The 25,511-nt window shown below is 41.0% G+C and overlaps 1 protein-coding gene across 4 annotated transcripts in view; it reads left to right on the forward strand.

Moving 5' to 3' along the window:
- The first annotated feature begins 14,680 nt into the window (after positions 1–14,680).
- Positions 14,681–25,511, forward strand: part of KLHL7 (kelch like family member 7) — a 69,217-nt gene continuing 58,386 nt past the window's right edge. The window contains exon 1 of one of the 4 annotated variants that reach the window (XM_059171347.1): positions 14,681–14,792. Coding sequence is in view for 1 of the 4 variants with exons in the window: in XM_059171345.1 (XP_059027328.1) it covers positions 14,970–15,089 (120 nt within the window). In the remaining 3 variants the exon portion in view is untranslated. Of the gene's footprint in view, positions 15,090–15,420; positions 15,735–25,511 lie in introns of those variants that run through there. The other 3 variants (XM_059171345.1, XM_059171346.1, XM_059171348.1) reach the window with 3 other exon arrangements.

Here is a 25,511-nt window from a genome sequence, read left to right on the forward strand (position 1 = left end):
GTTTTACTGACCTCTGAGACATTCTACCATGGTTCTGCTAAGGAAAAAATGTTAAACCCATAGAAACATACAGAAGCATAGGTTTCCAGATACAAAGAGGAAGGGTTTGGGGGATGGCTGCAAAACAAAGGTTTGTATTTTAATTGCTATTTATTTCCTTGCTCTACTCTTGTATGGGTAGTTATTTACATAGAACCAGAGAAGGGAAAACATTTTGGGAAAATTGCTTTAGAGACAAAATGAGGACAAGATATGAGCCATGAGCAAGAACTCAAATACTCTGTCTCAAACAATCTCCATTCCTCTGGGTTCTACTGGGTCCCCAAACTAGATGAAATATATGTTCATTTTAACCTTCTCCTTAACAACAACAGAGAAGTCAGTGTTCTCCAAGGACACTGTAACTGTGGCTTCCAAACCCCTAGAGCTTTCTCTCAAGCAGGAAATATAATTTTTTTACACCACTGGGGCGGGGGAGAGAGAAAGGGGGATTCAGCTTGCCTACAAAACTCAGGTATCACTTGATTCTAAAGAGTTTTCATCTTACCAGCTTAATTCCCCATTGAGTTTCCTCCTCTTAGGTGCAGATTGTATCCTGCCTCACCCAGAGGGCTAGGAACTATGACTAATGTGAGATTGTGGGATCTAAGCATCAAATACAGCCACATCTGAGTTAGAGGGTTCAGCATCCTCCCAGTTCTCTTGGAAGGCAGCCAGAGGGTGGAGATTAGGGTTCTGCTACCATGAATTGATTTTGCCTTAGCAGAGAGCTCACGTAACCTTAGCCAACCTTTCTCTAAAAATCTAGATTTTTTCCTCAAACAAAAATAATCAAACCAAACATTTAAGTGCTTGCTCTCTTTCCCTCACAGACACGAGTCTGTGTGCATGCAAACACACAAACTAAGTAAATGTTGTTGCATTAGAATAAGATTCTTCCTAAGACTGTGTCACAGATTACCCAGTAAAGAATAAACTCAAATGATTTTTACAAACTTTGTGGAAATACTATAGGGTCTATGACAGATATTATATTTCACTCTTGAAAAGGGCTTCTTCCCTGCTTGTCTGGAGCAATTTGCAGTAAATACCAAACAAGTATGAAATAACAAATTGCTAGTTTCATACCTGATCACTGAGAAGTTAATATTGCCCCTAAGGAAGAGAAGTTCTCCTCTACAAACCACAAAAGAACAAAATTTGGAAACATATTCAAATTACTGTCTCTTCTAAAGCATTTATAAGGACAAAATTTTGAGGTATTTAGCCTGACAAATGCAGGAGGATGAATGTATAAGAGATTTTTCATAAGAAGGGTGAGGTTACTAGGATGGACACCTGGCTGTCCTCCTTTCTGAAAAGATATTGAAATTTGAACAGGTAATTCACAAACTCCATTTATCCAATTTTATCACATTCCAGTATTGGATAAAGTCATGGACAAATCATTAATCATAGTTTAGTTAAGTTTGTATATGCTTACTTCATTTACTGAATGTCTACTATGTCAGACCCTATGTTAGGAGTAGGGATACAAGGATAAGGAGGGGGGTGCCTGGCTGGCTCTGCCAGTTGGGGACTTGGGTGGTAATCTCAGGATTGTGCAATCGAGCCCCAAGTTGGGCACCTCACTCAACGTGGAGTCTGCTCGGGATTCTCCCTCTCCTTTTGCCCTTTCCCTTGCTCGTGCTCATGCTCTCTCTTTCTCTCTCTCTCAAATAAATAATTTTTTTTTTTTTTAAGTAAAGAGGAAAAATAAATCCCTACCACCACAATCTCTCTTGGTCCTGGTTTTACAAACAGCCCTCTGGCTCTTGCACTGGAGAGAGGCAGCATTGGCAGTAAAGGCAGCTAGAAAGGGAACAGTCATTTTGCCTAAATAGACCTCAGTGAGGAATTAGTTGTTGAACAAAAAAAGGTTTCTGAGCAGCCAAAACTGATTTCACACATTCCAAATAGTGAAAGTCATGAGTGGAATCCCTAAACACAGCTCCTCCTATGAATCCTTTACACACAAGTCGAGCAAAGATGGTGATGAGGGAGCAGAAGGCAAGCTGAGGACAAAGCTTAAGTTGACACCCTACATCTACCTCCCCCATGGGATCTGTGTGACTTTCCTCAGACCCTCCTAACTGCCCTGAAATGAAGGGAAGAAAAGGATAAATGATTAATGAATAGAGACTACAGTTCTATGGGACATGAGTCTCCATTAGTTTACCAGTTATCTTAGTGATTACAAGGAAAATGCATTCTTATCAATAGCCTAACTCTCAGAGACCTATAACTCCTTATCCTGGAGCTCTAATATCACCCTCCCTTCCAGAGATGTGGGAAACAGAAAAATCGGGCAAGTAAACAAAGTTGTTTCTTTACCACTTGCAGCCTATTGACAAGGGCTTGTAATAGAAAGAGTATACATTCCTCCAGAAAGCTCCCAACTGTCTTAATGTTATTGCCTTACTAGAAGAAAAACAATGTGAACCGGGCAATAGCCAGGCCTCCAGTATCCTGTAAATCTTCTTTAGCACATGAAAGTCCTTTTGAACACCTCTGTTTTTCCTTACCTCCCCCCAACCTTCAAGTATGTAATCAGCCATTCCTAACAACCCCAGTGCAGCAGCTCTTTCTGCCCGCGGGTCCTGTCCCCATGCTTTAATAAAATCACCTTTTCGCACCAAAGACATCTCAAGAATTCATTCTTGGCTGTTGGCTCCAGACCTCACCAACATTCCAAAACTGCATCATTGGTATTGGAAAATACTGACTCCTTTACAAAGTAAATATTAAGAACTTTCACAGATAATACCAGAAGGAGACTCTCCAGAGGAAGGGCAGAGGGAAACCATGCAGTCCTGGCTTACCCTCAACTGATTATGGTGGCTGTTGTAATTTTGTTTTCAAAGTGTATTTGACTAACAACTCACAACAGATAAAAGGGCAGATAGTGTTAAGCCCTTGAAAGTTAGAGGTTACCCTTGAAGGACTTGATAAGATGTTAACATTTGAAAGCCTTTAGAGAAATTAACCCTGAAGCTGTTACAATTTTATTGCAGTATAGAATGTTAACCAGTTTTGTGTCTCAATTAGCAATGCCTTCTTTTGCTAACTGTGCAAACATTTGTGTGTGTGTGAGAAAGCATTAATGGAAATCAGCTCTTTTGTCTAATTGTCTAATTCCTGGTTCCCTCATTAATAATTTAAATTAAAATTAGACACATTTTGGTGTGCCTGGGTGGCTCAGTTGGCTAAGTGCCTGCCTTTGGCTCAGGTTCTGATCTCAGGGTCCTGGGATGGAGCCCCACATTGGTCTTCCTGCTCAGTGGAGAGTCTGCTTCTCCCTCTCCCTCTGCCCCTTTCTCCACTCATGTGCATGCTCTCTCTCTCTCTCTTTCTCAAATAAATAAATAAATAAATAAATAAAATTTTACAAAAAAAATAAAAATAAAGGTAGACACATTCTGATAAACAACTGTTCAATAATTTTGCTCTATATTGTTCCACATATTATCTGACATATTTATCTGCTTTTCTGGACTGATAGAGGGACCCCTGAGTAGCTCAGTCAGGTAAGCATCTGATTCTTGGTTTTAGCACAGGTCATGATCTCAGGGTCGTGGGATTGAGCCCCACATTGGGCTTCAATGTTCCTTCATGTTCCTCAGAGAGTCTGCTTAAGATTTTCTCTCTCCGGGGCGCTGGGTGGCTCAGTGGGTTAAAGCCGCTGCCTTCAGCTCAGGTCATGATCCCACAGTTCTGGGATGGAGCCCCACATCATCGGGCTCTCTGCTCAGCAGGGACCCTGCTTCCTCCTCTCTCTCCGCCTGCTTCTCTGCCTACTTGTGATCTCTGTCTGCCATATAAATAAATAAAAATATTTCAAAAAATTTGCTTTAAAAAAATTCTCTCTCTTTAAAATAACAAGCAAGGAAAGTGGGAGAGGGAGAAGCTGGTTTCCTGCTGAGCAGGGAGCTACTGTGGGGCTCAATCCCAGGAGCCTGGAATCATGATCTGACCCAAAGGCAGACACTTAATGAGCCATCTAGGTGCCCCTAAACTCAATAAATCTTAAAAAAAAAAAAAAAAAAAAGACTGACAGAGGTTCACAGGTTCCTGACCTATGTCATTTTCTTTTTAGCTTCCACCCTGTCTATGAAGAAGGGAACTATCTTAACATTCACCCCAGAGTACTGCTTTTTTGATAGTGTTAATGCCCTGGCGGTTGTGCCCAAAAGAGATAAAGTTTTTGCTCACACCAGCTCCCTGGACCTCTCCTTGCCAGCATCTCATCAGCTGACTGCCACCATGAAGGACTTGACCTGGACTATTTAGATAACCAGTATTGATGAGGGAGCAGGAGGCTGGCTGAGGACAAAGCAAAAGCTGGCGCCTTGCACCCGCCCCTTCATCCGCTCCCCTCCATATGTGTAGCATTCCTCAGGCACCCCTGACTGCCATAAAATGATAAATAGTTAACTTGCTGAGATCACAATCCTGCAAGACAGGAGTCTCCCTTGGTTTGCAAATGTCCTTGAGATTACAACAAAGAAGTTACCTTATCAATAGCCCAATTTCCAAAGACACAGAACTCAGTTCCTCAAGCCCTAATGTCACCCTCCCCTCCATAAAAAACCGAAGGAGGCGGAGGTAGAAGGAAAAGTAAATAAAGTTAAATTTCTTCTAAACCTAAATCTCATTAACAAGGATGCTTGATAGCAGGAATGTAACATTCCACCAGACTCCCAATTGTCTTTACTTGATAGTAACCAGGCCTTCAGTATCCTGATAGTATTCTTTGCCCCAATAGCCCTTCTGGACACCCCTTTGTCCTCACCTACCCAACTCCTGTGTATATAACCAGCCACTCCTCACAACCCGGGGCAGCAGCTCCTCCTGCCCACGGGTCCTGTCCCCGTGCTTTAATAAACCACCATTTTGCACCAAAGATGTCTTAAGAATTCTTTCTTTAGTCATCAGCCTCGAACCTCACCCCACCGAACCTGACTTAGGTTCTGGGACTTCATCAGTATAACCATCACACTATAATAAATGCCAAAGTCTTGTTAAAATAAAATACCAAAGCTCTGTGCCAAGAGAAATGGGCCCAGGGGAGTTTTCTGAAAGAACATTGGAATATTTGCAACTTCCTTGTATTTCCTATTTCTGTTATTACTTGTTTTCCTAAAAGTGGTAAAACTTAAAATAAGAGGGGCCAACACTGAGGAGTTATGAAAGTATTTTTTTTTCCTTTTTTATTTCTTTTCAATTATCTCTCATTCCCTTTATTTAAGCGTTTTGAGCAGTTTGGTTTATCATTAGGTTTCCAGACAGATTTCCTATGTATTTTCAGTATGTTCTGCTCACTTGCCATATGAAGAGGCTGTCTTTTTTAACCATTTCCTCACAATAATGAAAGATTTTCCCAACAGACTTTGAATGTTGGTACAGCAATGCAGTACTTGGGGATTGTATTCAAACTATTTAGGGATTTAGAAAATCATTGCAATTTTCCCATTTGTTGTGACTATTGTTGAAAATGCTTGTGGAATATGGGGAAAGGTAGATCACATATAGAGGGGCAGAGGATAGAAAATAAGCCTAGAGAAGCTGGAAAGGGTTGCCTTTAAGTCTGGTCTACAAGGCCCAGTGAGAAGGGAGTTGGGGGACAGAATTCCAACTGACTTTACAGGGCCACTCTCCTTTGTGTTTGTGAGGTAGAAGGGAGGGCAATGAGGAAAAATGAAGATAACCCTATGTGCCCGAGAACTACTGTCCTTGAGGGGGCAGGCGATGTGTGCACTGGGAGAAAGAGGCAGCAGGCCTATATTCAAAATAAGCCAGACAAAGATGTTGAAGCTCTGTAGTAAGGAATTCAGAAGCATGTGCTTCTTCTACCCACTTGACCTGTGTTCTGAGACAGAATTAAATGCCTTGGGCTGAAATCCTTTCACAGAAGGATTCATTGTCATGTTGTCTTCTTAACTAAAACATTTCAATTACAAGCTAAGGTTACAGTGAATTAGAGTGTAACCTACAGGCAAAACAGTCAATTAAACAATTATAAGAAATGTACCAATCTCCCTGGGTTTCTTCTGTGTTCCAAATAATTGCTTGAGTATATTTTCTTTCATCCCCATGTCTTTTTTTACTAGAGCACCTATATTTAAATTTCATATTTTTTAAACTGAGGACGTGACTAAATTATACCCCCCCATCATGTAGTTTGAAGACTAAATATGTTTGGGACTTTAATTGAAAAAAAGAACCACTATATTACTGGACATGGCCACTTGAATTAACGTATTGGTATGCAAGTTGAAGACCACCACCTTGTTCCTTTCCCATCATGTTTGAAATAACATTGACTTTAATTATACTTCCAGTATTGAATTTTCTCTTTGAGATTTAGACCTAAAATAAAGGGTTTTGAAAGACATTTTCTAACCTTCTTGCCTAGATCTTGATGTGAGAAACAAAAGCAGAAGAAAAATTATTTAATTTCCTAACTACTTATAGGCCATTGACAAGTTCTTGAAACAAGCAAAGTGACATTCCTCTGAGACTCGGCTGCCTTGATGTTAATACTTCACTAAGTGCAAAAGCCATTCTTAGGGATGGGATCCTGTAAGTCTACTTTAATGTATAAAAATTCTCTTGGACGCTTCTTTTATCTGTACTCCCCAAGAGATATGTTGACAATCATCCCCCAAGCATATGGCCCACTGATATCCAACTGAAGGGTCTCATGACTAAGGTTTTATTAGACAGTAGTAAATGACCTTTTCCTAACAATAGTTAACACCCCAAGGTCCTGGAAACCTTGCTTCCAAAATGTCTTAGTAACTTAAGTCATCCCTAACCCCCTCCCAACTTGAAAGTATATAATCTACCACTCCTCATAACCCCAGTGCAGCTTTTTCTGCCCATGGGTCCTGTCCCTGCACTTTAATAAAATCACCTTTTTGCACCAAAGGCATCTCAAGAATTCTTTCTCGGCCATTGGCTTCGAATCCTAGCATCTCTTCTACATCAGATACAATTTTTTTTTTTTTTTTTTGTAATATAACATCAGGAAAGTCAAGGCACCCAGAAAACTTCAAATCTGAGATATGAAAAAAGAAAATAGGAGCTCCTGGATGGCTCAGTGGGTTAAAGCCTCTGCCTTCAGCCCAGTCATGATCCCAGGGTCCTCAGATCAGCCCCACATTGGGCTCTCTGCTCTGTGGGGAGTTGTTTCCTCCTCTCTCTCTGCCTGCCTCTCTGCCTACTTATGATCTCTATCTGTCAAATAAATAAATAAAATCTTTAAAAAAGAAAGAAAATAGTGCTTAGCAATTGAATTACTCAGTTAAGAGCTCAGAGCAGAGCCCCATTCTTCTGGCTTATTCTTTCATGTCCAAGGCTCTTTCTGATCAGGGCTTAGCAAGAAGAGAGAATAAATAGATATGTAAGAAAGCTGGGAAATAAGTACCCACTCTTCCAAAGCAAAGATCTTTTTTGCAATTGGCAAAGTTATAATAACACAAATGCTTTTGATTACTTACTATGTGCCAAACACCACACAAGGTGCTCTAATTCCCACAACAATGCTGTAAGACATGGATTTTCATCCCCACTTTCTAGCTGAAGAACCTCAGGTTCAGGGAGGTTAAGGAACATTCTTAGGATTACACAACTAGTAAGAAGTGAAGCTTGGGATGAAATCAGATCGGCTTGATGCCATTATGCTGCTTTGTTTCCTAAAAGTTACACAACAAAAAGGTTTTGCCAGAGATCAGAGATAGATCCAGGTTTTAGAGAGCACAATGGTCACATAATTGGGGGGAGAAAGCTTCTTTAAGAAAAGCAATACAAAAATACCTTACTTTTGCTATTTTTACGAAAGTACATGAGCATGTGATTACATGGTGAGGGCCCTTCCTGTTACCTGGAAGGAGTCAGGGCAAGTAACCCTTAAGCTTCATTAACATCATGGATAGCCCACCTCTGTTAGGAATTCAACATTGCAGTTTAACTTTGCTTAGTTAATAGTGAGAGAAGGTGCTTTTGTAATGCCACAGGACATTTAGACAGCTCCCTTCCACCCCCAAACATTTTCATTACTGTTGAAAACAGAGATGCTGCTGGGAAAGAGGGTGTTTTGGTTAGAGCCCTCAACACATGATACCATTTTTGGAAGGAATGGAAGTCAGTACTTGTTTCTTTCTCTGTCAAATTCAAAAGAATCAATATCATTAGATGGACTTGGACAGCCCAACCCAAATTAGGCAACAGGGAAGAGCAACAATATCCCTAGGAAATGATTTACCATGAGGACAGGGAAAGATAGGAGAAGAGATGAGCTGGGAAAAGTCAATCCTAAATCTGGATTCATTAGTGAATACGTCCCCAGCACACCCAGCTGGAGGCCGACCAGGTCTGTGTGTACCATGAGCACTTGAAGGTGGTAAAGCTGGGCTATATTTGGCATAGATTGCATTTGACAATTCTCCCCTGTGCAATGAGGAACAGCCATGGTCTGGACTAGGATATACAGTATCCTTGGTGGCATAATTAGAGCCACGGCTGTTTGGCTTGGCCAGGGTCAGCAGACAGCTATCCTGAGGTTCAGTTCCTGCAACAGTAGTGATGATGCAGATGGTTTCTGGGCATCAGGAACATGGCCTAGTCAGGGCATGTCTTCAGACTGCTCTGATTTCAGAAAGCAGTATACCAGGCATCTTAGCCAACCCTGTCTCAGCAGCGCATTCTGGAGTTACAGCATCAGGAGCAGCTCTGTGGAATCCTCTAGCCTCAAGGGGCACACTGACTTTTGGTCCAGAAAATTATTCTTTTGCTAAGAAAAGAATAATACTTTATATAATACTATATAATAATAATACTAGAATGACAGACATCTGGGCATGAATCAGCTCCCTTGGGGCTTCTTGAATGTACTTGAGGAAGAACACTCCAAAAAAAAAAAAAAAAAGCAAACAAACAAACAAAAAAACACCAAAAAACTGGACTTCCTGCAGTCGTGCATGCCACACAAATTTGTATTGTAAAAGGAAGTGTGACTGGTAAGGATCATACGAGGACACTTTTTTCCAGGTCACTTCAAATACTTCTTTTCTGTCTCTGCAAGATCCTGTTTCTCTTTGAGCTACATCAATCAGTAATCTACTTTTGCTCATTTGTATTCTTGCCTTGGAGACTTCATCATACATCTTCAATGACTTACATTATCTCAAACTCAATTTGCCTAAAACTCACCTCAGCAGAAATTGCTTACAAAATCAAAAACCAAAAATGAACAAAGGACATAAATAGGCAATTTGTAATAGAAAAAACTCAGATGGCCAATAAACATATGAAAAGATGTTCAATCTTATAAGGAATTTTTTAAACAACACTGAAAAAAAATTTTTTTGCCTGTCATATTGATAAAGGTTTCCCCAACACCTAAGCTTCCACTCTCATAATTCAGATCCAAAGTTATTTTTGGAAAGGTGATCCCAAGGTCTACAAGCTTGTTACTGGTTTCTTCTGTCCCCTTGGGACTCTTCTCTCCAGGTGAATGATCCCTCCATTCATCAGGTATCTTCACAAAGAGATGGAAGATCTTCTGACATTTAGAAAAGCTAAGAAAACACTATGGGTCCAACAAAATTAACTGATTTCTTCTAAATGTTCATTCATTTGCTCTCTCCTGAGAGCAGCAAAAGATCTGGATAGAAGAAAAGACACACTTACAAACCTTTCACCTATTTTCACTTGCTACCATGATGCCTTTGATGCTTTTAGGTGTCTTGTAATCCTAATAGAATCTAAGCTTTTGAGGGGAAGTGAAGGGGCCCAGAACCATGTTATATTTCTTTGACTTCTGCTACAGTAGTTCTCATACAGAAAATGTGAAATAAATGTTCGTTCATTTTTTGATTACCTTCCACACAGTATAAAAATTTCAACAATAGGGCGCCTGGGTGGCTCAGTGGGTTAAGCCGCTGCCTTCGGCTCAGGTCATGATCTCAGGGTGCTGGGATCGAGTCCCACGTCGGGCTCTCTGCTCAGCAGGGAGCCTGCTTCCTCCTCTCTCTCTGCCTGCCTCTCTGCCTGCTTGTGATCTCTCTCTGTCAAATAAATAAATAAAATCTTTAAAAAAAAAAAATTTCAACAATAAATTTAATTCAAAAAGGTGGATAGTTGGGGCGCCTGGGTGGCTCAGTGGATAAAGCCGCTGCCTTTGGCTCAGGTCATGATCTCAGGGTCCTGGGATCGAGTCCCGCATCGGGCTCCCTGTTCAGTGGGGAGCCTGCTTCCTCCTCTCTCTCTCTCTCTCTGCTTGCCTCTATGCCTACTTGTGATCTCTCTTTGTCAAATAAATAAATAATAAAAAATAAAAAATTTAAAAAAAAAAAAGGTGGATAGCATGGTTGTGGAGTACTTGAACACGACGGTTGGGCAGATTTAATTTCCCATCTTGACACTGCTGTTTACTAGCTATTTCTTGACCTTCCTAAGCCTTGTCTTCGTTTTTTGTAAAATGGGGAGATAGTGGTATGGTTCTTGACACAGAGTATGCACTCAATAAATGTTATATTTATATATGTTATATTTGAGAAATTATCTTGTAAACAATCTGTAATAAGTAAACCTATTAAATCTTTAGATGATTTTTTATTGCAGCATGACCACAATAGCCAAGAAATGGAAAGAGCCCAGATGTCCATCGACAGATGAATGAATAAAGATGTTACACACACACACACACACACACACACACAATATTACCCAGCCATCAAAAGGAATGAAATCTTGCCATTTGCAATGATGCAGGTGGAACTAGAGGGCATTATGCTAAGTGAAATAAATTAGTCAATTGCTCCCTCTTGTGGCAGGATTCTTAGTCAGAGACATAAGTATCACCTGATTTCACTAATACGTGGAATTTTAAAGAACAAAACAGATGAACATAGAGGAAGGGAATTTACAATGAAGATGAAGGGAATGATAAAGAGAAAATATGTAACAGTGATTATGATATAGTAAATTTTAAGTAAATGTTAATTTTTGTTGACTTTATTGAAGGAAAAATGATTTCAATAATTAAGACTAATTGTCAGCTTAAATCCCCCAGTTCCTTACTGTTTATTATTATGAGCTGTGTAAATAAAAATTGAGGTTTTGATTTTATTGAGCACTTATCCATTGCTGACAAGAATATTGAGAAAAATTTGATAAAACCTCATAAAGTTGACAATGCATATTTCCTCTCTAAGCAATTCCACAATATGAGCCTTACTTAGAATGTCATACATATATACAAGTAGATATGTATTCGTATAGGAGTAGCTATGTTTTGGTGATAGAAAAAAGTCTGAACAAGCTACATTCCCCTAATAGAAAAACGGATAAAGGATGAGATTGCAGCAGTTCAATCACGTCTTCTTTATTTTAAATATTTATTTATTTTAGAGAGAGGGAGAGAGAGAGAAAAAAAACACAAGGGAGGAGGAGAGGGAAAGAATCTTCAAGCAGACTCCCCACTGAGCGGGGAACTCAATATGGGGCTCCATCTCATGAGCCATGGAATCACGATCTGAGTCGAAACCAAGAGCCAGTTGGTTAATCGACTTAGCCACCCAGGCACTCCCAGGCTCCACTTCTGATTCTAGTTCTTTGGCTGTTTCCACCGTATCAACAGTTCTGTACTTCACTGAAGTCTTGATCCATCCAGGTCATCCGTGATGATCAGAATGAATTTTTCTTCTAAACTCCCATTAATGTTGACATTTTGGCCTCTTTCCAGGAGTTACAAATGTTCTTAAATGACATCTAAAATGGTGAATCCCTTCCAGAAGATTTTCAATTCACTGTGCTCAGATTCATCAGAGGAATCACTATCTATAGCAGCTATAGCTTTATGAAATGTATTTCTTAAATAATAAGACTTGAAAAACAAAGTTACTCTTTGATCCATGGGCTGCATGGATTGTTGCAACGGATGTTGTTTTACATCTCTGTTAGAGCTCTGGGGTAACCAGGAATATTGTCAATGAGCAATCATATTTTGAAAGGAATCTTTTTTTCTGAGCAGATCTCAACAGTGGGCCTAAAATATTAAGTAAACCATATCATAAACAGATGTGCCATCACCTAGGCTTTGTTGTTCCATGTATAGTGTACAGAGTAAAGATAGCATAATTCTTAAGAGCCCTAGGATTTTTGGAATGGTAAATGAGCATTGGCTTCAACTTAAAGTCACCAGCTTCATTAGCCCCTAACAAGAAAGTAACCCTGTCCTTTGAAACTTTAAAACCAGGCATTGATTTTTCTTCTCTATCTATGAAAGTGCCATGGCGTCTTCTTTTAATAGAAGGCTGTTTCACCTATATTGAAAATCTGTTGCTTGGTGTAGTCACCTTCATTGATTATCTTAGCTAGATCTTCTAAATAACTTGCTATAGCTTCTACATCATCGTTGTTTTACCTTGCAATTTTACATCTTGGAGATGACTTTTTTCCTTAAGTCTCACGAGCCAACATCCCCAGGTTAAAATTTCTGTGGCTTCCTTGCCTCTTTCAGCCTTCACAGAACTGAAGAGAGTTAGAAACTTGCTCTGGATTAGGCTTTGGCTTAAGGCAGTGCTGTGACTTGTTTGATCTTCTATCTAGACCACTAGAACTTTCTCCATGTAAGCAGTAAGGTTGTTTCACTTTCTTATCATTTGTGTGCTCACTGGAGTAACACTTCTAAATTCCTTCAAGAACTTTTCCTTTTCATTCACAAGTTGGCCAACAGTTTGGTACAAGAGACCTAGCTTTGGGCCTATCTCATGTCTTCCTTTACTTCCAACATATCTTCCTCACTAATCTCAGTCATTTCTAGCTTTTGACTTACAGTTGACAGATCTGTAACTGCTCCTTCCACTTGAACACTTAGAGGCCACTATAGGGCTATTAAATGACCTAATTCCCATAATGGTGTGTCTCAGGGAATATGGAGGTCTGAGGAGAGAGTGACAGGGAAACAGCTGGTTGGTGGAACAATCCAGAACACACATATTTATTCAATTCACCATCTGATATAGAGGAGGTTTGTGATACCCCCAAAAGAATTCAAATGGTAACGTCAAAGATCACTATCAAGAGGACCATAACAAATATAATAATGACGAAAAATATGAAATACTGCTAGAATTACCAAAACGTGACACACAGACACAAAATGAACAAATGTGGGAAAAATCGTACTGATAGATTTGCTCAGCACAGTGTTACCACAAATCTTTAAATTGTAAAAATAAGAAAAAAAGCAATACTTGCAAAGTGCAATGAAGTGAAGAATAAAATGAGGTGTATTCTGCAATATGTGAAAGAACTGTTTTGACATCAAGTAGGATGATTGCTGTTCCTTATTTCCTTTGCCTTGTTACAGAATAGTATTCCATCTCATGACCTGTATTTTTGCCTTTGAATCATGGATCCTTAGTGTCTCCCAAGGCCTTAGAGTTAAAAGACAGGTTTCTACTTCCTTTCAATGAAAAGGAATTTTTAAATACACTCTTATTCTTCAGTGTTTTAGGTCTTTTAATAAAACAAACTAAAGGGGCACCTGGGTGGCTCAGTGGGTTAAAGCCTCTGCCTTCCGCTGGGGTCATGATCCCAGGATCCTGGGATGGAGCCCTGCATTCATGCTCTCTGCTCTGCGGGGAGTCTTCTCCCTCCTGCCTCTCTATCTGCTTCTGAGCTCTGTCAAATAAATAAATAAAATCTTAACAAATAAATAAATAAATAAATAATAAAACAAACTAAATTATCCTTGTTTCTTATTTCATGAATAACAAATTGTTTCTCTTGCCAGGGTCCACTCTAGAACCTCAAATGATTGACTAGTTAAAATAGAAGATATGGAAACCTCCAGATTAAAAAAAGAAAGATAAAGGGCCCATAGACATAAATCCCTTACTCTTTCATAAAAATGGAAGGTTATATGCCACCTGCTTTCATGTGAGTTAATGTACCATTTCAAATAATCTTGTATTATTAGCATACACTAGAAAGAATAGATTATTATCGTTAAAAAAAAAAAAAAAAAAAAAAAAGCCTTTTCATGAGTCCTGCGACTGAGTTTCGCGTCACGGTAGAATACTTGGGGAAGGCTAACTGGGCTAACTGAAGATTTCTGGAGCCGATACCTCATTGGTTTCAAACACTAAGTAAACCAGCCTAAGTAAGCCGGCATTCCACATCAAGGAGACACCAACGGGACTGTGTGTTTTTGTTTTGATAAATCAAGCAAACAGCTCTTGTGTTCCATGTACGATGCCTTTCACTTGCAGTAACGTAATCATCTTTCATCATTTAGTAAATACATATTGAGTGTCTACAATTTGCCAGGCTGTGATGCTGCCGGGAAGAAAACAGCAACCCGGGTCCTGTGGTGCTTACATTAAGGGGAGATACTGCCTATGTATCCAAAAAAAATCTCGCCACATAACCTCAATCTGTAAAACCTGGCTTGGGGAAACGGAAGAGCACGCACGCCCTTGGAGCAGCTGGAGGTCCAAACCCAGGCGGCAGCTGGCGGCGACCAAAGCCGGAGACCCGCCCCGCGTCGCGCGGAGAGGCGCGCGGCAGTGACGCGCAGGCCTCGCCCACTGCTCCCTTACAAGCCGCGCGCTGCTGTGACGCGCAGGCCTCGCCCCCTGCTCCCCGCTGCGCGCGCCCGCCCCCGCGAGCCGAGTGCGCAGACTCGTCGGCCCGGCTCCGGTTCTGTCGGGACGCCGCCGAGCCCGCGACGTCGCCTCCGGGTGAGTTTCTGAGGGGGCCGCCAGGCCTTGTCCTTCCGCAGTGGCCGCGCGGGCAGCAGGGCGCTGCAGCCGCAGTCCCGGCCGCGCTGTTTGGTAAACAGAAGCCCCAGCGTGCCCGGAGCGTGCAACCCCTCGCTCGGCCCGGCCAGCCCCGGGCGTGAACCGAGCTGACGGAGGATGGCAGCCTCCGGGGTGGAGAAGAGCAGCAAGAAGAAGACCGAGAAGAAACTTGCTGCTCGAGAAGAAGCTAAATTGTTGGCGGGCTTCATGGGCGTCATGAATAACATGCGGAAACAGGTACCGCCTTTGTGGGAGTGACGGACGCCAGGGGGGAGGGGGTCCGGGACTCGCGCCCCTGGCTCCCTGGGCCGAAACCGCGCCCGGCGGGGTCGCGGCTCCCTTCCTCGGCCCTCGCCCTTCCTTCCATTTTCGCACGCCGGCCGAGCTGCTGTTGACTCGAGGGTCGCTTTAAACCGTTCTCGAGCCGCAGCGTCGCCTCGTCGGCGGATGCTGTGGCTCCCAAGTCCCACTCCTGGGGGACTCCCCGGGCTGGCATTCGGCGTCGCGTATCGGTTGTGTAACAGCTCTGCCCTAGTTATCTCTTTGTGAGGCGAGGATTCCTCCATTGGCGAGCCGCTAAGGTGTCGTGAGATCTTGTGCGGAGAAGCCCATTGGCACAGCCCAACCCGAAGCCCCCAAAGGGAAAGGCACAGCTGGCCTAAAATCAGCTCCTCTTAAATAAGGATCCCCGGCCCTCCTCTGGGTTAGCCTGGAGGAGCTAGTCGGAGACAAATTCTCCTGTACGTGTTCATTTCGAGCAGAAACCGTCACCGATAATACCGCGCAGTCTTTTAAGGCCCCTGTGCGCCTCTGATTAAGAGGAGCTCTTTGTTCTGGCTTTGATGTGTGGCGCATTAATGAAAGTCTTCACGCCGGCGAAAGGTGGGTTATGAAAGGAATAGATTTTAACACGGAGAATGTGCACTAGAGATGTTTTCTGTTTTGTTTTGTTTTTTAAATTCTATGACCTCTTCTACCAAAGGGCGTAGGAAAGTCACTTGGTTAATTTTTTTATTCCGTGAGCTTTATTTCTTTAAAAAAAAAAAATGCGCATCGAAGGAGATGCGGGAATGTTTCTGTTTTGTAACCGTGGTTCTGTTTTTAAAGAAGACAAAAGGATGTGCGTCTGAATAATAGCAAAACCTCATTTGCTTATCTAGTGGTTCTCATGAGAATATGGAAAACAGGACAGGAATATAAGATTTATATGAAGATACTAGCTTCTGGTTTCTTTAAGCAAACTCTGACTGCCCGGATCTTGTCTTTGTTCATCAGCTCCTGGCATGGTGCATGAATGCAGTAGATATCTGTCCAAATGCCTTTAAATCTTTCCAGGCTTTTGTGCAGAAGTAGCTGTGAACGTCTGAATTCAGTATTGTGTGTAACTTACTTTCATGTATCTATTTTCATGTATACATTCAAGTGCCTTTTTTTGTTAACCTTTTTATATTTACAACACCATTGACTTCATATTACTGGTGCATTTAACAAGTGTCTGCTTGTAAAGGGTGAACACCATTCACCAGTGCTCAAATTTGTTTCCAACATCCCTCCCATTCCCCCCAGATACGTGGTTTTATCTATCCACACCAGCATGGTGAGGCATCGCCTCATTCCTTAAGGAGATAGGGTGCAACTAGGTTGCAGCATCCGTTGTTTATTTGAAAAAAAGGGGATTTTCTGAAACTCTGTGTTTAGCTCTTTGGGTTTAAAAATTGATTCATATCTGGTTCTTAGACTTAGCTTTAGACTTCATTAACTTCTGTTTATTTACTGTTAAGCTAGAAATAAAGTTACTGAAAAATCAGGATTCTGTTACTGTTACTTAGTAGGAAGGGGAAAATAGGTACTGGGTGGAACAGCCAGGGATCTCTTCCACAGTGGTTAACTGACCTTAATATGTTGGATTCTCTCTTTGTCAATGGCTTTACTTGTTATTTGGGTATTCTCCAATAGAACTTCTATGGAACTTCCAACTTCATGGAATCCCGCATCTTTTTCAAGATGTGCAGTTTCAGTCTGCGGTTCATTTACATTGTACTTGTATTGTTCTGTTTAACATTGTAACACAAGAGAGACTCATCAAGAGTGACTGACAAGGGCAGTTGATGGGAATTGGCAGAAACAAACTGGTCTGAGCCAGAAGAAGAATGTTTGAGTGGGAACCAATTTTTTAAATGTTCTTGTCCTTTAGTGAATATTATGCTGTGACTATTTTTGCTTCCCCATATGACCTTATTACTTTGGGAATCAAAATAATGTGTGCCTCAATGACAGGGACCCTTCTGTACATAGCCAGGAACATTGTTACAGGAAGTTGAGAAAGTGGTGAAATTAGAATATCTGAATTCCAGTTCCCGCTCTGCCATTAATTAGTTTTGTGATCTTAGATAAATATGATTTAGGTCATTTCATCTTTCCGTAGCCTGGCAGCTAACTCTATACATAGAATAGAGTGGGGGTTCTTCAGAGCCAGCAGCCTCAGCTTCTTATGGAGCCTTTCCCTTCACCATCCTTGCAGTCATTTTTAGCCTTTTGTTTTTATAGTAAACTTTCCAATGAAGTATAGGAATCACTGAAAGGATACAAATCATAAACATGTAGCTCAATGAATTATTGCAAAATAAACACATCACCACCAACAAGAAATAGAACATGAAGAGCATACCAGAGGTCCCCCTTTACATTCTTCTCAATCACTACCCACCTTCCAAAGGTAACCAGTGTTTCAACTTCTATCATCATAGATTTTTTTTCCCTGTCTTAGAACTTATATAAATGGAATTATACAGTATATAATCTTGGGTATTGGTTTCTGAAAGCTAACATTATTTTTGTGATATTTATTATGTGGTTCTGTGTAGCTCTAGTACATCCTCATTGTATTTAGTATTCCATTGTATAAATATACGACAATTTATCTATTCTATCATTATGGACATTTGAGTTATTTCTCGTTTAGCACTATGAAGAATAGTACTACTTTTTTTTTTTTTTTTAAGATTTTATTTATTTGTCAGCAAGGGAGCACAGCAGAGAGAGCAGCAGGCAGAGGGAAAATTAGGCTCCCTGTGTAGCAAGGATCCTGATACGGGACCGGATTCCAGGACCCTGAGATTACAACCTGCACTGAAGGCAGACACTTAACCAACTGAGCCACGCAGGCATCCCAGGATATACTACTTTGAACATTTTTGCATATTTTGCTCATGTGCACGTGTATGCATTTCTGTTGGGAAATACCTAAGAGTGGCGTTGTGGAGTCATAGGTTATGATATACTCAGCTTTTTTTTTTTTTTTTTTTTTTTTTTTAAAGATTTTATTTGTTTATTTGACAGAGAGAAATCACAAGTAGATGGAGAGGCAGGCAGAGAGAGAGAGAGTAAAGCAGGCTCTCTGCTGAGCAGAGAGCCCGATGCGGGACTCGATCCCAGGACTCTGAGATCATGACCTGAGCCGAAGGCAGCGGCTTAACCCACTGAGCCACCCAGGCGCCCCTATACTCAGCTTTAATAGAAATTGTTATTTAGTGTCCAGGGCTGTGGCAGTTTACACTTAGGCCAGCTGTGTATTGGTTTTTTACTCTACATCCTTATCAAAACTCAGTATTGTCAGTCTTTATAATGTTAGTCATTCTAGTGGGTTATAGTAGCATCTTTTTTTTTTATAAACATTTTATTTATTTATTTGACAGAGAGATCACAAGTAGGCAGAGAGACAGGCAGAGAGAGGGGGGGAAGCAGGCCCCCCGCCGAGCAGAGAGCCCGATGCAGGGCTCGATCCCAGGACCCCGAGACCATGACCCCAGCCGAAGGCAGAGGCTTAACCCAGGCACCCCTAGTAGCATCTTATTTAATTAGGTTGAGCACCTTTTTATTTCCTTAACTTTTTGTTTAGATTAATTTTATTACCTGATAAACAACAGAAGAGCTCTGCAAAGTGGGGCTAGGTCCTAGTCACTACTTTTCATACCTAATTGCTTTGGCTCTTGTGTTAATGAAGTCTAGGAGACCTTAAGGGTCAGGAGACTCAGGAGACCTTCCTGAGTACCACTACAGTTTACAGTTGCCTCATGTTAAGTGAATTAAAGCATAATTAGAATTTAAAAGCTTATGTTAAAGCCCTACTGAGAATTATGTGAGAGAACCAAAAAAGCTGATTTAAGGATTGGATGCTGAGCAGTCAGGTGGGCTTACTTACTAAGTAAAATGACTCAACTTCTGTACACTCAGCTCTTCAAGATTGTAAATTACTAGTAGTCATTAATCTTTACACGGTCTGTTGTGAATAATCTAAACCTTCTGCCTTAAATTCTGAATAATAGAAACAATTCTTGAGCATTTATTTTCAACCAGCCATTCTGCAATGTGTTTTACATGCTTTGTCTCATTTTGTTTCTCCCAACAGCTCCCACTGACAACTCCCATCCTCCAGACCTTCCTATTTTTAACTCTCCACTGTCTTCTTCTTTCTGTCCACTTAGAAGATAATCATCTCTCTCTTCATTCCCTTTCCAGTGCCTCAGGCTTTCATGACCTTCCATCCTTTTTTCCCATCCATCTGATAAAAAGCATCAGTGACTCTTTACCTTTTTTTGTGCAAGGTTTCTAAGCACAGCTGGAAAATATCCCATTACTGGGCAGTTCTTTCCCAGGTAAGTCCTGTTTTCCTCTACAATGAGTCCTCTCTCAGTATCTATACTTTCAGTATATCACCCCTTTTTGATACCATAAATAAATAGAAGACATTATTTTAGAACTATCTAACTTTTAAATTTTCACCACAAAATCTATATACTTATTTTGACAGTTCTTAATTTTTTTTACAGTGAAGGAGCTGCCTCTTTCCATCTAAAGCCAGTACTTTCACTTGGGCTTTGGCTCCCTCAATATTAGCCTAGTCAGGAAAGTTATACTGTTGGTTATTCCATCTCTATTGAGCATCTTTAACTTCTCCTTCTCTATCAGAGTCTAGCATTTAGGCATGTTTTAACTTCTCTGGTTTTTAAATTAACCATCCAGTCCAGTCTACCCATTCTTAGTTTCAACATTCCTCTATAAATAATACCTCTCTCCCTGCTGTTAAAGCCAAAGGGTGGGTAGATTCACTGCCCCCCCTCCCCATTTTGGCTCACTATTGACTTACTCCTCTAGCTCATTTTGGCTTTCTGACTCCTCCGTTTGGATGAATGCTTACTGAGACCCACTGTATGTGGGCATTTTGCTAGATTCTGTAGTTGCAGTGATGAGCAAAATTAGACAGTCCTTGCTCAGGTTTTAGTCTAGTAGGAGAGTGAGACATGAGTCAAGCAATCACACAAAAGAAATGTAAAATTGCAACAGTGGTAGTAGGTATTATTAAAGAGAAGAATGTGATACAGTGAGGGGTTGGATGATTTGACCATCAAATCAGAAAGATTTCCCCAAGGAACTGGTAAATGAACGGAGAGCTGAAATAAGAGTACATGTTAATTAGGCACCTTAAGGTAGAGCCTCTTAGGTAGATGGAACAACAGATGCAGAGGCCCTGATTCAGAGACCTACTTACCATAGAGTGGCAAGTGCAAGAGGCTGATTAAAGACCAGAGTGGCTGGAGCACCAAACATTAGGGGGAGGATGGTGTAAGATGAAACTGGAAAAGTAGCTAGAGACCTGCCCATGCACAGTCTCCTAAGTCAAGTTAGGGGGATTTACCTTTATTCTAAAACTCCTTCAGATCTGTGTTGTGCAGGTGAGAGAAGGAGGGAGACAGTTGGAAGTCAGATTATCTTGAGTAAGATAGGAGCCAATTGAAACAGTCACTGGAGAAATTTGGCCCTGAAGGAAGTAGGGAAGTAAAATGAAGTTCGTTTGGTTTTATTTGTTTCAGTTGGAGAGATGTAAGTGTGCTTAAAAACTGAAAGGAAGAATTCACTCGATATGGAAAGAGCTCAGATGTCCACTGGCAGATGAATGAATAAAGAATATGAGAGATATATAATGATAATGTGACGTATATATAATGTAATGGAATATTACTTAACCATCAAAAAGAATGAAATCTTGCCATTTGCAATGACATGGATGGAACTAGAGGGTATTATGCTAAGCAAAATAAGTCAGTCAGAGAAAGACAAATACCATATGATTTCACTTACATGTGGAATTTAAGAAACAGTTGAACATAAGGGAGGGAAAAATAAGATGAAAACAGGGAAGCAAACCATAACAGGTTCTTAACTATAGGAAACAAATTGAGGGTTGCTTCAGGGGAGGTGGGAAGTGGGGATGGGATAATTGGAGGATGGGCATTAAAGAGGGCACTTGAAGTAATGAGCACTGGGTGTTGTATGCGTCTGATGAATCACTAAATTCTAACTCTGAAACTGATAATACAGTATATGTTATCTCAGTTGAATTTAAATTTAAAAAATTTTAAAAAGAATGCATTTGAGGTGTAGTGCTTGAATGTATATGAGACAGAATGGATAATTGATAGATGATTCCTGAGATGAGATCTAAAGTAAAGGTAATTAATCTCTCTTGGAAGAAGGACATTTTCTCTTCTATAAGAGTGGGAAGGAAGAGAGGTTGGTATATAGGTATGTTTGGAATCAAGAGAATAAAGGAGTTTCTGTCCAGAGGCCTTTGTTCTCTCTAAAAATGGTAGATGAGATCATCCACTAGAATGAAGGAGGAAAATGAAGCTAGAGGTCGAGGCAAGTAATTTTTGTGAAGGATAGAATTGGTAGGATTGCTGCCAGTATTTTTGAAGGTTTTTTGAGGTTTATTATTATGGATTTGTAAGGAATATTTATTCTTAACCAGGGTTTCAAAGCCCTGTCTGATGTGATCCCAATCTATTTCAGTCAGATTTCATACCACTCTTAGCCATTTCAGTCCAGGCACCTGTCTCCCTTCAAAGCCTGAAATGTACCAATGCCTTTTAACTCTCTTTCTCTCCTATTCATGCTTCAGTTCTTACTTTAATGCCATTCTGGATAGAGAGTATCTGATAGACCTAGCTTGGGTTGAGTGCTAAACCTTTGAATCAGGTATCTATGCTAAGGAGAACAAGGTCTTGTAGCACAAACGTGATCTTGAAAGACTCATGTACTGAGACCATTTCTTGAGAGGGGAGAACTCCAGTGAACATTTACTACAAAAATTCATATTGTTGGGGTGCCTGGGTGGTTCAGTGGGTTAAGCCTCTGCTTTCAGCTCAGGTCATGATCTCGGGATCCTGGGATCGAGCTCAGTAGGGAGCCTGCTTTCCCCTCTCTCTCTGCCCGACTCCCTGCCTGCTTGTGATCTCTATCAAATAAATAAATAAAATATTTTTTAAAAATTCATAGCATTGAAATAGCCAGCATATTAAATATTTTAGGCATAATAATATAGCATACAATTTAGTTTCATTCTGTTAAACTGTCAAAAATGTGGTTGATTAATATTTAAGAGAGACAGTCTTAAGAATATGCCATCTATGCTAAATACCGTAAATTCTATACTTAATGTAAAGTTAACATGCTGGCAAATGGTGTGCCAGGATTAAATGAGTTCATTTTGTACTTAAGTTGAATCACACTGTAATATTATAGTGTAAACTTTTATCATGAAAAATTATTCTAGAGTCGTTTATGGGGCACCTGGGTGGCTCAGTTGGTTTAAGTGTCTGCCTTCAGCTCTGGTCATGATCCCAGGATCCTGGGATCGAACCCCCCATCGGGCTCACTGTGAGGTAGGAAACCTTCTTCTCCCTCTCCTTCTGCCTCCTGCTCATGCTTATGCATGCACGTGCGCACTCTTTCTCTCTCTCTGTCAAATAAAATATTTTTTAAAAATAAAGTGGCTTTGTATCTTCTATAAAATTTTTTAGTACTGTTGCCTTTCTTTAGTCACTCATTGCTGTGGGAAGCAGTATGCAATAGTGGAAATAACATGGATTTTGGAGTCAAACAGCTCTGGGTTTGAATCCTAGTTCTGTCTTCTTACTAATTGTGTGACATTGGGCAAGTCACAACTTCTTTAGACTTTTATGTTTGTATGTGCACAACAATGGCCATAATATTATATTGACCTACCTTACTGATGTTGGGGATAGTGAGACAGAGAAAGTGAAAACTTTTTTTTTTTTTTAAGATTTTATTTATTTATTTGACAGAGAAAGATCACAAGTAGGCAGAGAGGCAGGCAGAGAGAGAGAGGAGGAAGCAGACGCCCTGCTGAGCAGAGAGCCTGATGCGGGGCTCGATCCCAGGACCCTGGGATCATGACCTGAGCCAAAGGCAGAGGCTTTAACCCACTGAGCCACCCAGGCACCCTGAAAACTTTTTTTTTTTTTTAATTTTGTTTATTTGAGAGAGATCACAAGAGCGGGGTGAGGGGCAGAGGGAGAAGCAGACTCCCCACTGGGCAGGGAGCCCAGTGCTCAATCCCAGGACTCTGGGATCGTGACCTGAGCTGAAGACAGGCGCTTAATCAACTGAGCCACCCAGGTGCCCCTGAAAATTCTTGATAAATTATTCAGTATTGTCATATAATGTTAGTATTGCTATTATCACAATGAATCTCCTGGAATTCTTGGTTACCAGCAACCAAAATATGTCCTCTCTTAAGCCAAAATAATTTATTGCAAGAATATCAGGAGCTTACCGTATTGACCATAGACTGGAAGAGGAGCAGGAATGGCAAACAAGCAGAAATCCTGGCATTCTCTGTTAGATAGGCTTTGGAGATTCTGTAAGCAATTATAGTGTGGGAAAAGTCTTGACTATTTGCTGCTGCTGCTGCTGCTGCCACTGCCATAAAAACAATTTTTCCACCATCTTTCTATTATTTGCTCAAAATTCAGAATCCTGAAAGTAGGTAAATAATTGGCTGGCCTTAGATTCTTTGCCAGGTTTTGGCTCTGCTGAGTAAAGAGAAGAATTAACTGGGGCGCCTGGGTAGCTTAGAGGGTTAAGCCTCTGCCTTTGGCTTGAATCGTGGTCTCAGGGTCCTGGGATCAAGCCCCGCATCAGGCTCTCTGCTCAGCGAGGAGCCTGCTTCCCCCTCTCTCTCTGCCTGCTTGCTTGTGATCTCTCTGTCAAATAAAATCTTTAAAAAAAAAAGTAAATAGGGGCGCCTGGGTGGCTCAGTGGATTGGGCCGCTGCCTTCGGCTCGGGTCATGGTCTCGGGATCCTGGGATCGAGTCCCGCGTCGGGCTCTCTGCTCAGCGGGGAGCCTGCTTCCCTCTCTCTCTCTCTCTCTGGCTGCCTCTCTGTCTACTTGTGATTTCTCTCTGTCAAATAAATAAATCTTTAAAAAAAAAAAAAAAAAAAAAAAGTAAATAACTGACTCTTAACTTCCATATTGCCCTCTTACCAACATAGTACATAAAGAGGAATTTTTCCAGAAATGGGAGCTTGGGGTTCTAATAGGCAGGAAATTGGATGCTAGATTGCCAGAATCCATTAAAAAAAAAAAGTCATCAGGTTTTTCACTTAACTATATCTGACTTCAAGATTACTTGGTGATAGGGCGCGCCTGGGTGGCTTAGTGGGTTAGGGCCTCTGCCTTTGGCTCAGGTCATGATCTTGGTCCTGGGATCGAGCCCCTCATTGGGCTCCCTGCTCACTGGGAAGCCTGCTTCCCTTCCTCTCTCTCTGCCTGCCTCTCTGCCTACTTGTGACCTCTGTCAAATAAATAAGTAAAATCTTTAAAAAAGAAAAAAAAAAGATTACTTGGTGATATCCATTCCTTCTATAGTCATTTCAAGATTCTGAGGCCTAATTCGTTTTTTTTTTTTTTTTTTTTAAGATTTTATTTATTTATTTGACAGAGAGAAATCACAAGCAGATGGAGAGGCAGGCAGAGAGAGAGAGGGAGGGAAGCAGGCTCCCTACCGAGCAGAGAGCCCGATGCGGGACTCGATCCCAAGACCCTGAGATCATGACCTGAGCCGAAGGCAGCGGCTTAACCCACTGAGCCACCCAGGCGCCCCTGAGGCCTAATTCTTAATAGAGTCTTTACATGATTATGGAGGGGAAAATTTCATAGTTAAAACTTACATAAATATAAGAGCAAGGATGAAAATAAAAATAGAAGCCTCATTCATTTTTTATTATTTATTTGTTAATATTTTTATTATTCATAATTTCTTCTTTTTCTGCCTATTCCTATTCTTTAGGACCTGCAGTTCAGGGTTCTTTATCTGATGGTATGACGTATTTCTTTATTCCTAGGTGTCTTGAACCTTTGGTCTTGCCTGTATAGGGTCACTTTAGTCTTTCATTAACATTTATTCCTGGATTTAGTACCAGCAAGGGGCCTGGAATTTGGTTTTACAGTACTTATAAGCTGAGTAGTTAGCCTATTGCTGTTTGATGGATGCTGGCAGAAGACATGAGACTCCTAGGTTAGAGACAACATATTTGATTAGTTAGAGCACAGTATCATGAGCTTCCACATGTATGTGTCAGTTCCCCTTGCCCCACAAGTACTGTGAGGGTGACCCACTGGGGCCCAGATGGATGTTATACACACAGTGGGTTTGTGTTGTAGCTACGGAATGAACACTGAGCTTAAGGAGTCTGTCATTTTATAGCAAACAGTAAGCAAGCCTATTCTTTACTCCTATAGGGAAGACTATCTTATCCCTTATCGTTGCTTACTGCCAACATAACCCTGAGAAATG

Source organism: Mustela lutreola, chromosome 4 (genome assembly GCF_030435805.1).
Source record: "Mustela lutreola isolate mMusLut2 chromosome 4, mMusLut2.pri, whole genome shotgun sequence".
Classification (NCBI taxonomy): Eukaryota; Metazoa; Chordata; class Mammalia; order Carnivora; family Mustelidae; genus Mustela; species Mustela lutreola.